The sequence below is a fragment of the Sylvia atricapilla genome, chromosome 3 (assembly GCF_009819655.1).
Source record: "Sylvia atricapilla isolate bSylAtr1 chromosome 3, bSylAtr1.pri, whole genome shotgun sequence".
Taxonomy (NCBI): Eukaryota; Metazoa; Chordata; class Aves; order Passeriformes; family Sylviidae; genus Sylvia; species Sylvia atricapilla.
Window position 1 is genome coordinate 34,079,417 of NC_089142.1, and position 14,198 is coordinate 34,093,614.

The 14,198-nt window shown below is 39.7% G+C and overlaps 1 protein-coding gene across 1 annotated transcript in view; it reads right to left on the minus strand.

The window, feature by feature from the left end:
* ME1 (malic enzyme 1) overlaps positions 1-14,198 on the minus strand; it is a 154,894-nt gene that overhangs the window by 5,815 nt on the left and 134,881 nt on the right. The window contains exons 10-12 of the mRNA XM_066315082.1: positions 6,220-6,325; positions 3,322-3,464; positions 1,101-1,274 (exon numbers count right to left, since the gene is read on the minus strand). Of these exons, the coding sequence (XP_066171179.1) occupies positions 1,101-1,274; positions 3,322-3,464; positions 6,220-6,325 (423 nt within the window). The remainder of the gene's footprint in view (positions 1-1,100; positions 1,275-3,321; positions 3,465-6,219; positions 6,326-14,198) is intronic.

The following is a 14,198-nucleotide window of genomic DNA, read 5'->3' on the forward strand; positions in this document are numbered from 1 at the left end:
TGGGCTTTTTACTAATTTTAAAGATGGAATTTGTGAATGTATTTCTTACAGACAGCAGGCTGTCAGCAAACCTCTTTAAAGATGCCATAGCATGCATCTTAAAAAACCTCTGAAAGTTCAGCAAGGACAGCATGCAAGTGCTCACCCCTTAAGAAAGCTTTGTATGACACATACTGCCTGTCATAGAATCACACTGCCTATTACCTGCCCTTGAGTGACAGCCAAGGACCACTTTCTTCCCTTTAAACCATGAAGAGAACAGAAGGAACAAGAATCTGGAATGAAATATTCCTTAGAGAAGCTGCAGGAGATGAAAAATGCATTCACAGTCTTTTTTCCCCTTCTTTTTTATTGTTCCATAATTCAAATGTTCCAGTTTATTGCTTGGAGACCTCCTTGGTGCACTGCCTACACTACCCATGTATTCCCAAGTGTGCTTATACAGCTTCTTGGAAGAGTAGGACACTGCATTTTGATGAAGTGCTATGGATTGTAACTGGTATGAACTGGACTGGGCAGAAATTCCCCCTGAAGTGAGCCTGGGTCAGCTGGAGTTAACATGCTAAATTGAGGGTAGCCTTCTTCCTTATTTCCACACTCTTTAAACCCCTCCCCCCCCCCCCCCCCCCCAAGTATCAGGCTTTCAATTACTTTGCATGGATATGGTCAGACCCATGTGCATTGCCCAGGGCTTTCTAATTCAAATTCAAACACTTCTTCTAAGCAAAACACACACGAGTCACCCCAAAGTTACTAAATCAATAATAGTAATTCCTTTCAATCTAAAATCAAACCTATGCACTTGTTCATGCAAACTGTACATATGTGCATTTACCTGCAGTAAGATAGTACTGAAATCTTTCTTTTTTTTTCCTTCTCAACAGAAGGTAAAATTTATCTCAGGTGACCCTAGGTCAAGTGTTAATTTTTAAAAATGACTTGTTCAAATACAATTTATAAAGAACAATACACCTTTGCAAATAAAGGCCTTACACAGAAAGCAGTGTTTTTCCTGTTTTAAAGTTTACCTCTTCCTGTTTAAGTGCCCATCAATACAAAGTCACTAAATCAGGGAATTAAAATAATTTTGAATACAGTACCTCAGCAGTTGTGAGGAACACATCCTCATCAATATGTCTCATTCCACATGAAATAACACCAAGGGCAACTCCTGGGAACACATAGGAATTGTTACCCTGTCCAGGATAGAGAGTTTGTCCACTTGGAAGAGTGACAGGATCAAAAGGACTTCCACTGGCAAAAATCCCACGTCCCTAAATTGTAAGAAGAAAAAGAAAGTGCATTAATTGAGAGATTGCTGTTGAAATCTTTCTCACATCCTTTTAACTCTCCACCCCTGAGGAAGCTGGTTGCATCTGTTTAGCATTTCTTCTGAGAGGGTGTTAGAGCTGTTTGCCTAAATGTCTCAGGAACATCAGGATACTGATCCTGGAGATCACTGGTGATTCTCTGTGGCTGTCTAACCCTATCTGTACAATTTAGAAGGAGGGGAACTGAAGCCAGCAGTCATTATTAATTTTGTGCATCCATGCCAGAAGAAGCTCCACGGGAAGTACGAAGTTGTAAAACCCAAAGCGGGCAATACTGTTATGGCAGCAACAGATGGTGATACTGGACCTTTTTTCCCAATAAAAAGCACTTAAAAAAAAGACACTGAGGCAACTAAATGTCACACTTTTGGATGAGGTAATTTCTGAGGAGCTGTGGGCAGGCAGAGCTCTCTTTTCTTCCCAATCCCCACTTCAGGCCCTTGAGCCCATTCCGCAGCTCGACAGAATGACAGAGGTGCAGGCTCTGTCCCAGGAACATCATCCCACAGAGCAACAGCCCAAGCCAGTGTGGAAGCTCCTCTGCCTGGACCTTGGAGGCCCTCTCTTTGTAACATACTGAGTAGGGTGAGGGCACCAACTCAGGTACTTGCCAGTGCTGACAAACATGAGAATGTTTCCCAGCAGATTTTTGGGTAATGCCAGGTAGGACTGTGGCTGGCAGGGCCCAGACTGGTGCAGGTAGGCAGTAGGGAAGAGCCAGCCTGTTTGGGTGAATTAAGATAATTTAGGTACATGGATACAAGTTACATGGTAACCCTTGTCCTGAGGACAAGAGATCCGCTCTAAGTCGGTTCAGGTTGCAGTTCCTGTGGGAGTGGCACTGCACAGCCTTGGTGCCTGCAGCCCAAAGGGCTCTGGCTCCTGCCTCCCTGGGGAGGGAGCACCCTCAAATTTAAGCAGTGAATTTAGGTGGGGGAGAAAAGCCAGCCTTTATTTATGCTAGCACTGCTAAAGTGATAAATATCACTGTTAAATACTTCAGAGGCACTTTGTAGCAGAAATATCTCTGCCTGTTTTAGAGAACTGGAAACTGAAACACATTATAGTGAATTTTAAAATAGGTCACTGTTGCTATTCAGCTCTTCAGAAGAATATTTTGTTTTGTTTGGTATCATGCACTATAATCCTGGCCTGCTTATTATATGTTTTGGTGACAGGTCAAATACCTCAGAGTGTCTTTTGCTCTGTTTACCACATGTGGTTAACCCACTACAACCAACCCTTCATGTAGGTTGCTCCTCTGGCTCCTGCACTGTGTTGTAATTACATCCGTGCTCTGGAGAATGGACATGCTAAATTTGTCTTTTAAACACTGAGGAACTGTCATTCAAAATGCCCTGTATTTGACAAGAAATCCAAATAAATCTGCTCTGAAACACATACAGCCAGGTACACATACATTTTATATTCTAGGCTGAATTACAGGAAAATGTGCTTATCAGTACTTCAATAATAAATAAGCAAGCACAGTTTTCTTAATTTTAACCGATGTTTATGTAAGAGAAAACTTTGTAAGAAGAGTCAACTAACCCAGTTCTTAATACAGAATGATTTTAAAGATTTTGTTTCATGTATTGATATATTTTCTTACCTTAAGGACTATTTATGAAATCTCAAATGAAAAGCATGCCCCTGTGTGTATATATTACACAAAATGGTACAGTTCAAAAACAGACATAATGCTTTAATGATTGATAGTGACTGATGCTTTGGTTATATAAAGATTGTGAGTGTTGCCTACACCAATGAAAGCTATTAAATGTTTTTATGAGAGGGCAAGCATAAGTGAATTCAGTGAAATTGTCTTGATAAAATCTGAAAAATCTGTTACTAAATTTAACTCATTTTATCTATGTACAGAGTAATGATTAGTACCTGCTACTCCACCCTCTGTCCTCCTCCCTTTTAAAATTTAATTTCACATTTACTTTTCATGACTTAGACTGGAAAGATGTTAATCTTTGGTTACCTCTGTGTATTTGTAGCACTGCTCAGCAGTGCATTCTGCTTTGCTGGTGGGATTGCTGAGAGCAAAAATTATAGGACGTTTGTTTAGAGCAGCCATATCCTGAAGAATTTTTGGAGTAAAAGCACCACCAATTGCAGCAACTCCTAAGGAAGAAAAACACACACATAAAAAGCAGATATATTAAATTAGTTCAAGGTAAGACATGACCATCACTTGTAAAAAAGGCAGCTCCTTTTTCTGTCTCTCTCCCTCTTTAAAATGGAGTTCAACCTTTTTCTAACATGTAGTTGAAATAAAATTTTATATAAAAGATTTTGCAATAGTGAAACTTCAGTATTATCCCTAGCACAAGGCAGAACCTATTTGTCTCTGAACCTATTTGTCCCTGTACAATCTGGTGAATTTCTCCCTCTCCCTTTTCTCAGGCCCTTTGTGTAAGACAAAAATGTTATCACCTAACCTGCAGCTAGGTCCAGTATGGACTAGATAAATGCAGCTCTGGGTCCTAAAGTTTTGTGCAACAGACTGGATAGTTTTTCCCAAATCCAGTGTGTCAGATTTCAGTTTTTTCTGACACGATGAGTGAAGTCTTTGCCTTTGATAGCTGAGCTGAGCTGTCAAATAATTTTGAGTCAAGGCCTTCCCTAACAGCATTTTTTTTTTTAATACATCCCTTTTCCTTGCACCAGAGATGCTTTTCTATTCCCTATACTGTCCACACTTACAAATGCTATTTGCAGGAACTGAATGCCACTCTTGCAGGATGAAATCATCTAACTTAGGCTGCACTCCTGCTGCTTTGTGGACTTGCAGCCAGTACTTCAATCTTGGACTGCAGACAATTCATGACTGAGGGGCAAGGGGTGTGATGTTTATGAGATGCCAAGTACACCTGTATTTCTGAATAATCTTCAAGAGCTGGGAATTCAAGGATATCCACACCTTCAGCAAAAGTAAACAGATAAACAGATCTTGGAGTGAAACTAAGGATCTTTATTTTACCAGAGGCCCCTCTCATCTGGCTTGGAAAGAAGGTGGCCTCCTTTGTCCTCAGACAGCCCATTGCCTGACACCCCATTCTGTTTTCCACACAGCATTTGAGTTTCAAAAGCAGGAAAAAGAGCTTGTGTTCCCTCTCTTGGGGAGTGGAAATGGATTAAAAGCCAGACTGGAAGAGGAGAGCCTGGAACTTGGGCCTTTCTCAGGTCAGTACTGTAACATCTTGTCACCAATGCTCAAATGAGCATCCTTGACAGTGCCCAGAATAGAAGGATGGCTTGGGATCTGCCTGAGGAGAGCACAAGGTCCTTGGGGGGAGGTGAAAGGAGCCCTCACTGCCCAGAGCTGGCTTGAAGGTCGTGCTTCAAGACTGACATTACTTTAAGGCATCTCAGAGTATTTTCTGACTGATGCATGGTATCATCTGTCACATACTACTATTTTTTTAAACTCTGAGCTCTCTGTACTTCACCTTCCATGAATGTAAAGAAAGGCTTAGATGCAAAAATTCTGATAGACCAGCTGAACTACTCTGTGTTTGATGAACAATCGTATAAGAGTTTGTTAGACACCTTGGTTTCTGGTTAAATCTTCAGTTGCCAAGTGTTCAATGCCTTCTAAAACTGCTTCTGGACAGCCAACAGTAAGAATGACAACTACCTTCAGATTTAAGGCTGAAAACAAAATGCTAATGGCTATTTATTTTCTTTTTCTTTTAATTGCAGTTTCTTAGACTGCATCTCTCTAAATTAAGGTTTTTCCTTGAGCCATTGCAGGCAATGGAATGTGTTTAACGATTTTCTCAGACAGAGCTAAGTAAAACAGTGGAAGGAGGACTATCAACAAATTCCCCCATGACTCCTGGTACTCCAGGGAACTGTCTAGTCACTCAAACCAAAAATCCCCAATATTAGTTTCTATTGCTGTTTCTGATGGAAGAGACTTCATTATACAAAACTGATAAGAGAAAGTGACCTTGAGGGAGAGTCACATAGGTTTATACATAAAAATGATACAGAGTAAAACCATATTTCATGACAGCAAATCTTCTCTAAGCATCCACACACCTTTATCTGGATAAATATTAATTCATTCTACTCTTGTGTCCCTCTAGCTTTTTCAGCCTTGGTCTCCTCTTCCAGTCATATCTTCATGTAGCACAGGAAAAGAAACACTTCATTTACCTCACTGATGACTACTGGCAAAAGCAGATTTTACTAAACAGGAACCACGTGGTGTAGGAATAGTCAAAAAGGTAGCTGTTAAAATGTAGGATAATTATCACTGTGGCATTTCAGTTTTCTAGCACCTGAGGAATGACTTTACTAGCCAGATATATTAATCTTCAAGTCTTACTTGTTTTAACAGAAGACCAAGACAAAATTATTCAGAGCTGAGCAATCCATTATTGAGATCACAATCCTTCAGCTTTTACAAAAGAAAAAGTCTTTGTAAAATCTGCATTTTGGTTGGTATAAAGGACTGCTGGCTAAGGACCTAAATGTGAGCAAAAAGAAGACTCAGATACAGCACCCTCATACTTGCATAGCTTTACATGAGTTTAGCTCAGTTTTCTCACTCCTAAGTGAGAGGTTATTTGTATTACACCTTCCACACTACACCAGAAGTAAATTAGGAAGGTGGTAAGGTCCTCCATCAGATGTTTAAACCCAGTCAGATTATTTCCTCTGTAAAATGGATGGCTCAGAATGAAAGCAGTGCCTGGATAGTTACTATTTTTCAGTTGCTTAACAGAGTCCATTATACACCCAGTGTTTTCTGAAAATACACAAAGGTAAACTCTGTTCAGAGGAACTTGATCTTCTCTTCAGACAAAACCACATCCTCATTTTTTTTCAACAAAGAATAAGGTCATTGCTTTAAAGTCAGAGAAATTACCTATTAGCACAGTTGGTTTTATATCTTTAACAATATCTTCTAGATTTTTCAATTCTCCATGTTCGTGGGCAAAACGCTGTTTCTCATGTGTTAATGAGGCACGCCCCTGAGTACAGAACAAGAAGAAAAAATATATTTCAGTTTAATGGAACATAAAATCCTGGGATATCAGTTTACAAAGTATCTGGTTTAACACATCCTATTTTAATTTCTACTTTTGCATTTATGATATCAGACAAAGTTACACTGTGCACAGCTAACAGGCTTAGAATAATTTAGGACTAATCTATTTCTCCAAGCAGTCAATAAATTCAGTAATTGTACTTTAAAATGAAAATAGTTGTAGAACAGCGCAGTATTAACATCTATTTGAGAAATTGTATGAGATCTGTAACTTGGCAAAATAAAAATAGTTTCTCCTAGCTTTTTCAGCTTTGCTCTTGTCCTTAAGTATGAAGACTATACAGTGTGAGTATTTAGACTATAGTGGAGCTTACATTTGTCTTCACATTTTTCGTATTTAAGCCATTCATTATTAAGGATGGAATAAAAACAATTCTAACCAGATCTCTGGTGCACCGTTTCTGCATTAACAAAACTAACTCAGCTATGAAAACCTTCTTCTTGATCTCTACTGTTAATTTCCACCCAGTGATGCCCAAGAAGGTTTCCAAAGGAATAGGACAGATGCAGGAGAAAGGGCTACAAAGTATCATTGACATTGACTTGGGCTGCAAATTGGTTTGAGCTCAGTTTAACATGGAGTGTGGGATGAGAATAGGCCAGAGTATGTGAAAATTCTGTTAGTTGTCTAAATATGCAGAGCTTTGTTGTACACAGACATCTAAAAACTTCAGAGAAAAGTTTAAAATCAGCACGCCTCCACCCCTCGTTTCAGTCTAGTGCCTACAGAAAATATCACTGCAAAGGCAATGCTCAAACACAAGTCTAGAAGATGGCTCCAGCCCTTCAAACAACCTACAATTTCAGACAGAAAGATGCAGATAAAGCAGATATATAGGGAAGTACATGAGGAAAACTGAATGCTGAATGTAGTTTTGACCACATAGCCAGAACAGATAGGTATCATCTTCCCAGCCACACCTTTTACAACTTATAAAATGAAAGTTTCCTTAATCTTAGTGAGATTATTAAGGCTACACTGAAGTATTGGAACAGAATTCATTCTGTGATTCCAGCAAAGTCTACGAATTTGAAAATTTTGTCTCAATTTAGACCTGCATACACCATCAGACATAAGCCATGATTCGTTTTTATAGCAAAACAGAGAAAGCTGATGCTTCATTTCAGACCACAGTTCTGCAGTGTGGCAGCATGTAGTCATGCCAGTCCCATCACCAAAGCTCCTTTGCTGGTCCTGGCTCAGGCACTGCCAGAGCTGGTGGGCAGAAGAAGAGGCTGTTTCTCATTTCCATCTTGAAGGAAAGTGTTTCCATCCCAAGGGTGCCACGGGAAGCTGTCATGTGGTCAGGGCTGACTGAGCTGCTCTGCCCCACAGCATGCTAGCTGCTTTTGGCTCACCCATGATTACAGGGCATTTCCACAGATCTCTCTTTTCTACACATTTTTATGTCTGGATAGGCTTATGCAGGTCTTAAGTGTTCTCCTAGAGTGATCAGCGCAGAAATACTGAGATAAGGGCACTTCATTTCCTTTGTGGATAAAATGTGGAATTGTCAGCCCTGAGGGAATGCCACAGTATTATCATTTTTGGCACATTCGTGCCGGAATCATTCCACCACCATAAGCATTTTGCAGTCTGTCATTTCCCAGCATCCCAGCAGATGTCCCCACAGTCTGCACACACACTTGAGACCCATCTCATTTTAAAGCAGGAATTTTCCTTAATGTTTTCCAGGGGAAAATATGAAGCTTTCTTTTTGTCAGCAAAGAAAAAAGAAACCCCAACATTTATGACTTCCAAACCAAAAGCTCGTTGCTAGGATTAAGTCAAAATACTATAAAAAAGCCACTTCTCATTCTCATTCTCATCTGCTGATTGGTTGGAATTGAAACGCTTGGTGACAGGTTTGCTGGGGAGCCAGGAGTGAATGCCCTGGGCCACCATGCAGTCCCAGGCTGCTGCTTTAGATGGTTCCTTAATGGCTCATCGTGCTGTTGCTGAGAAGGCCAGTTTTCCTTCTGACCTTAAAATACAACCTCTAGGAGACTGCCTTGGGCTATCAAGGAAAAAAAAAAATCATCTCCAAGGGCTGTGACCAGCTCATGCCTCAGGGTGTGGCAGGTTTCTGAGCCCCTCCACCATCTGTAGATCTGGACAGATTGCTCAGGAAAGCTCTTTGATTTCTTTCCTCAGTAAGACAGCCAAGAGATCAGGCCTACTTAGTGGATAAAAAAATGCTGCTGTTCTTTCATTTTCAATTTCAGTCAAAACAAATAACCAAAATCCTTCATGAAGCAGACATACTTTTTTATACAGTTTTACACTTGACTGACTTTTGAGTAGGTGTTAAAACACTTACTGATGAAACACCAGGGATTCAAAGTCCTGACATTGACAACGATCTCTCATTTAATTTGCTACAAAGGAGTACTCAAAGGAGTGAGGATGTGATCCACTGCAACATTTTTCAGGCTGCTTGGTAGCAAGACTAGTGCTAGCCAGATGGGTCAGCTCAGGTCAGATTCACTTCTGCCTTATCCTCATTTCTAATCTGCTTTAAATTTCACACATGATATTCTACTATTCTAAAAAAAAGACATTCAAATAAATGAAAAACCCAAAGCAAGTCAAAACCCAAACAATTTAAAATTTACTTATTTATTCAGCTTTGGTCTGAATTAGTTTGATCCCATTAGTCAACACAGATCATGTCTCCAAGTAAATATTTTTCTAGCATATTAACTAAGAATGAAATATTAAATTATGTGGCTTAGCAAAACTAACAACAGCTATGCGCATAGAGATTTTTGCTTGGGAAACACGTATAAAAGAAATTGTATGGTTGGGTTGTTTTGTTGGTTGGTTTTTTTGTTTGTTTGTTTGTTTTAAATATATATATTTTAAAATAAATTAGAATCATAGAATGGTTTGGATTGGAAGAGACCTTAAAGATCATCTCCTTCCACCCAGCCTGCCATGGACATGGACACCTGCTAGACCATGTTGCTCAAAGCCCCATCCAACCTGGCCTTGAACACTTCCAGGGATGAGGCATACACAATTTCTCCGGGCAACCTGTTCAGCGCCTCATCATCTTCACTGTAAAAAAAAAAATCTTCCTAATTTCTAACATGAATTGACTCTCTTTCAATTTAAAGATGAAATCCCTTGTCCTGTGACTCCATGCCCTTGTAAAAAGTCCCTCTCCAGCTTTCTTACAGGCCGCTTTAGGTACTGGAAGGCTGACAGAAGGTCTCCTGGGGCCTTCTGTTCTCCAGGGTGAACAATCCCAATTCTCTCAGCCTTTCCTCCTAGGAGAGGTGTCAGAAATGTATTTTAATTGTTAATTCAGTGATCCCAAAGGAGCTGCATAACACCTCCCTAAGCCCTACATCCAAGATTTCAAGACCAGCCAGTTGATTACAAAACTTCAATTGTTTAGAGGCCAGTCCTTTAGACAGTATTTTTTTTCTCCACAAACTGATAAACTTCTAAGTTCTGCTCTCCACCAAGTAGAAAGGCAGCAGCAAAAGCATGACTAGCCTTCCTCTGTGCCCTGCCAACAGGGCAAGCAAGGGCTTGCAGGAAGGAAAAAACAATTCTGTTTTGTGTATCTTCCTTAAAATAAGGGGTTGCCAGTCCATTTAGTACAAGCTTCCAGACATTCATCCCTCAATGCCTGTAGCTGGAATAAGAAATCACAGAGTTTTTGTCAGCCAGCAGAAAGAAGAGGATGGAGCCAAAATGCAGAAGCCTCAGTTCTGGATTTGTGTGGTTTTCTGTCTTGTCTCCTTCCTGACACTGGAGAGATGTGAAGTGGCTGGACCTGTCAGTGCTGAGCTGCTCTGACTAAAACATCTTCCAGAAGCACAGAGCACATCTTCTGACATTTCCATTTCCAGCCCCAGCTTAGCTAGCTTTTGTACTGTGGCTGCTGGGAAATGAGCAGTAAAGGATCAACACAAAGCAGCATAAATCAGAAATTGCTCTGGTCTGCCTACATCTCCATAATCCTAAGATTCTAACACGGCACAGAGCTTACTGGTGTTTCCTTTCTTCTCCTAACAGGAAAAAGAAAAAATGTAAAATACACAATACTTTGAAGAGTTTGAATGACCTCTGAGGTTTTGTGTATGAAGCTCTGAGTCTTTCAAGTAGAAACATCATTTTCAGTCACATGCAGATATGTTTTTTAAGTCCACTATCTTGCTCTTTCAGAATCATTAAAAATTCATTCAGTCAATGAAAAGGGCTCAGAAAAACCAGCAGTTTAAAGACCTTTGCAGTACATCAAACCTCTATATAGTCCATTGTTTCACTGAAGCGCAGTGAAGAGAGATCACAGGGGAGAGATTTTTTTGAAGAGATTTTTTCCAGAAGCTCCTATCAAAGGATGTTATTGCACTGTTGTTCAAACAGCTGTACAAAGACTCCTCTAGGCCAGGCAACAGCTGTCTTAAGGTGTATTATGTTTTCTATTATGTATAGCATATGTAGATGTACATAAAGATGTATGTCTTTCTCCTGCATCAAGGAAAACTATCCAAATCGAAATAGAAAGTCTTTCACACTGAAATCCACAGGTGAACCAAGAGATTAAAGGTGATACCTGTGCAGCTATTTAGAGAGGAGGACACAAAATCACAAACTCTTTCAATAGAGAGAGGCAGGCAAAATGAGAAAAGGTTATATATTCCTCTTGCTTTTACTTCCCGAATGTATTCATCATCCCAAGAAAGAAATAAAAAAGCACCAAGACTATTTCTTTATAATTTGATATACTATACAATATTATATTTTTTTATCTTTTATAGAATAAGTTATTTTCCAGGGGCATTATAATAATTTGACTTGAATTAAAAAAAAACCAAAAAAACAACCCACCACCACCAGAAAATAAGAACAGTCAACCAAAATACTACTAAAAACTAACGTACCATAAAGAAAATCATAGTATCTTTAATGGATATTTAGGTTGCCTGAATAAACTATACAATATACTTTCACTAGAATACTGATGGTTGAGAATATTAATAACACTCAAAAAGATCAGTAATCCTCAAGTCCAAAGACTCAAAATGAAAATGCCAGAAATTACTTTTAAGTGGAAAAGTATTGCCTCTATCACAGTGTAATTCTGTACCAGGTAACATTTGGGTTATTTTGGATTTGAGCAAAAGAGAACAAAGCAGCCTGAAAACAGATATATTAGAAGTGACCGTGGCATCTGAGATGGAAAGTAATATGAACTAAATTCTTTATTAGCAAATGAATTACAAAGGTGGACTGTGTTAAATCAGCAGATGAAGTACAGAGATAAAGAAACAATAGCAGCATTGTCTGATTGTGACATTATGTATGAAAGATGTTGGCAATCCTAAAATGTCTCTACCCCTTAATAGGTGTAGAGTCATTGGTATTATATTTTATTATTACAAAACACAGTCACACGAACACCAGGACCTTTCAATTCAAGGACTCAGTAGTTAATAGCTCTATGAAAAAATTGCTTGTGTTTTGGATTTGAAATGAAAGCATTTCATAGGGAGCAGTTTCAGGGAGGGTTCTGAAGTTTTTAGTTTAAGGGTCTGATCAACAGGGATCAGGTTTCAAGCAAATGTACATCACAGTTTTCACAGAAAGTTACTCTTATCATCACATTATAGCCAAATTGAGGCTCAGATAACAAATAAAAATGACCCATCAATAAAACCCTGAGAATTTTCATAGAAAACAGCTGTAAAAACAGTAGACCAGACTGCACAGCAGACATTTATATGGGAAATCAGAAAACGGGAGGCAAACCTTACAAACACCACTAATGTGCAGCCTAATGCCATGGCCTGTTTGAGCTGGTTCTGCCGGGGCTGCCCCATGAAGCAGGGCTGGAGAGCAGCTCTGTGCCAGAGAGGCCAGAGAGGCAGGGCTGGAAGCTTTCCAAGAACTGTTCTTCCCATCAGCTGGGAGGCAGCTGTGGATCAGGCAGAGCACTCTGATGACTGCACTGTCCCACATTCGAGGCAGTGCTGGCACTCCTCCCGTCTCACAACCAGGGAGGCACAAAGCTATTTATATAAACACTTGCCTCCATTTCACTGTGTCAACTGTGGCTTATTTAAACAAGAGCTCAGAGATCAGTACACAGATAAATTAACAAAATAATTTGAGGTTCTTAAATACTGAAGACATGAGAACTACAAAAGACATGAGAACTGTAGACTAGAGAGCAAAGCAGTCCATTAGTAAGTTGAGTATTTCCAACTGCAAATGTTTGGGTTTTACTGGGATTTTTCCTGTGAGTTCCCTACTTCAGGCTGAAGAGAAAAACAAACAAAAAAGCAACTGTGAGAAAAAAAAAAAAGTGGTTAAGAGTCATGGGAGAAGGTGGTGAAGAACCTCCCTTTTGGGAGATGGTCTCTATGTGGCTTTATCTGTTTCATCACAAGTAAATCCATGGTCTAAAGGTTGTTGAGAGCTCTAGGCAGGGATTTGCAGAGGGACCTGTGTGGGGAGGCCCCAGAATCATGAAAGGGATGGCACAGGAGGGGCACAGAGAGCAGGCTGAGAGGGGACAGGCCAGGCTCCTCCCAGCTAGAACTACAGGACAGCATCAGGTACAAGAAGTCACAAAATGTAAAATAAAAAAGGTGGAGGTTGAGTGAAGGGGCTGACTGAAGTCCAAGGGCCTGCAGGTGACAGGCACTCCTGTGCAATCCCATTTAGGAACCAGAAAGCAGAGACATGCAAGCCCTCCCAAAACCCCATACTGAAACTGCCTCCTGATCAGGCCCTTCATCTAACACCTAAAGGTGAAGAAAATACATTAAAACCAAACCAGGCAACTTGGGCACACAACTAATAAACAGTTTGTTGCCAACTGTGTGAAAAATCCACAACACTTTGAGGAGACAATGCCATAATAGTAGGTAGTAAAACATGATTAGAGTAAGAAATACAATTCCAGTGTTGACTTTAAAACACATTGTTAAAAAAGTAGGGCTGTTTTAGTCCTGTAAAATTTATAAAGTACCCTTTCCATGTACATAAGCACACACAGTTAATAGGTTAACAGGCAGGACAAAATTTATAAAGACAATTATTTCAAGAAGATAAGTTCTGAGAACCAGGGCAAATCACAAATCCACAGAACAGCAGAAAATGGAGAAAATCAATCATGAATTTCAGCGACAGAGCAGGAGCAAAAAAAATAATAAACTGTCCAAATTAGGTCCCCATCTCATGAGCACATCTTATGCACACAGTGTCAAAGAGTTACATGCCAACAAAGGCAACAGGTTTTGGTGCTGTCTCTTTTAGTGAAACACCCCACCCATCACCCTTTTGCCTTGTCCTCACTTGTCATACATTACTCACTGAGCATGAGTAATGCCATGAGCATTTGGAGACAAATTAATGTTTCCTTTTTGAAAAACTTGTACTTGATATAGAACATGATAAATGCGAGATGAAAGAGCACAGATTAATTCCCCAGACAGCAGAAAAACTGATGAAGCAAACAAGGATTGCTTTGCTGGGATGTTACATGAGTAAAATGAGGCAGAAAGTGCTTTGAGTGATTGTGGCACCTTGGAGATACCCAAAGCATTGCATCTTTGCTAAAATGTAAATAATTTCTTTGGCTCAAAGAGTCCCAGCCAGCTGCAGCTCAAAAGAACTGATCAAGAACAGAAGTGTCAGAATAATTGACTGTTCATAAAAAGAAAGCTAGAAATAATTAAAAGCTAGCAGAACTGGCAGACATGGTATATAAAAGTTAAAACTATTATCAAATTCACATCTAGTATGAAATTGAGGCTTTTTAAAAGAGTGATTA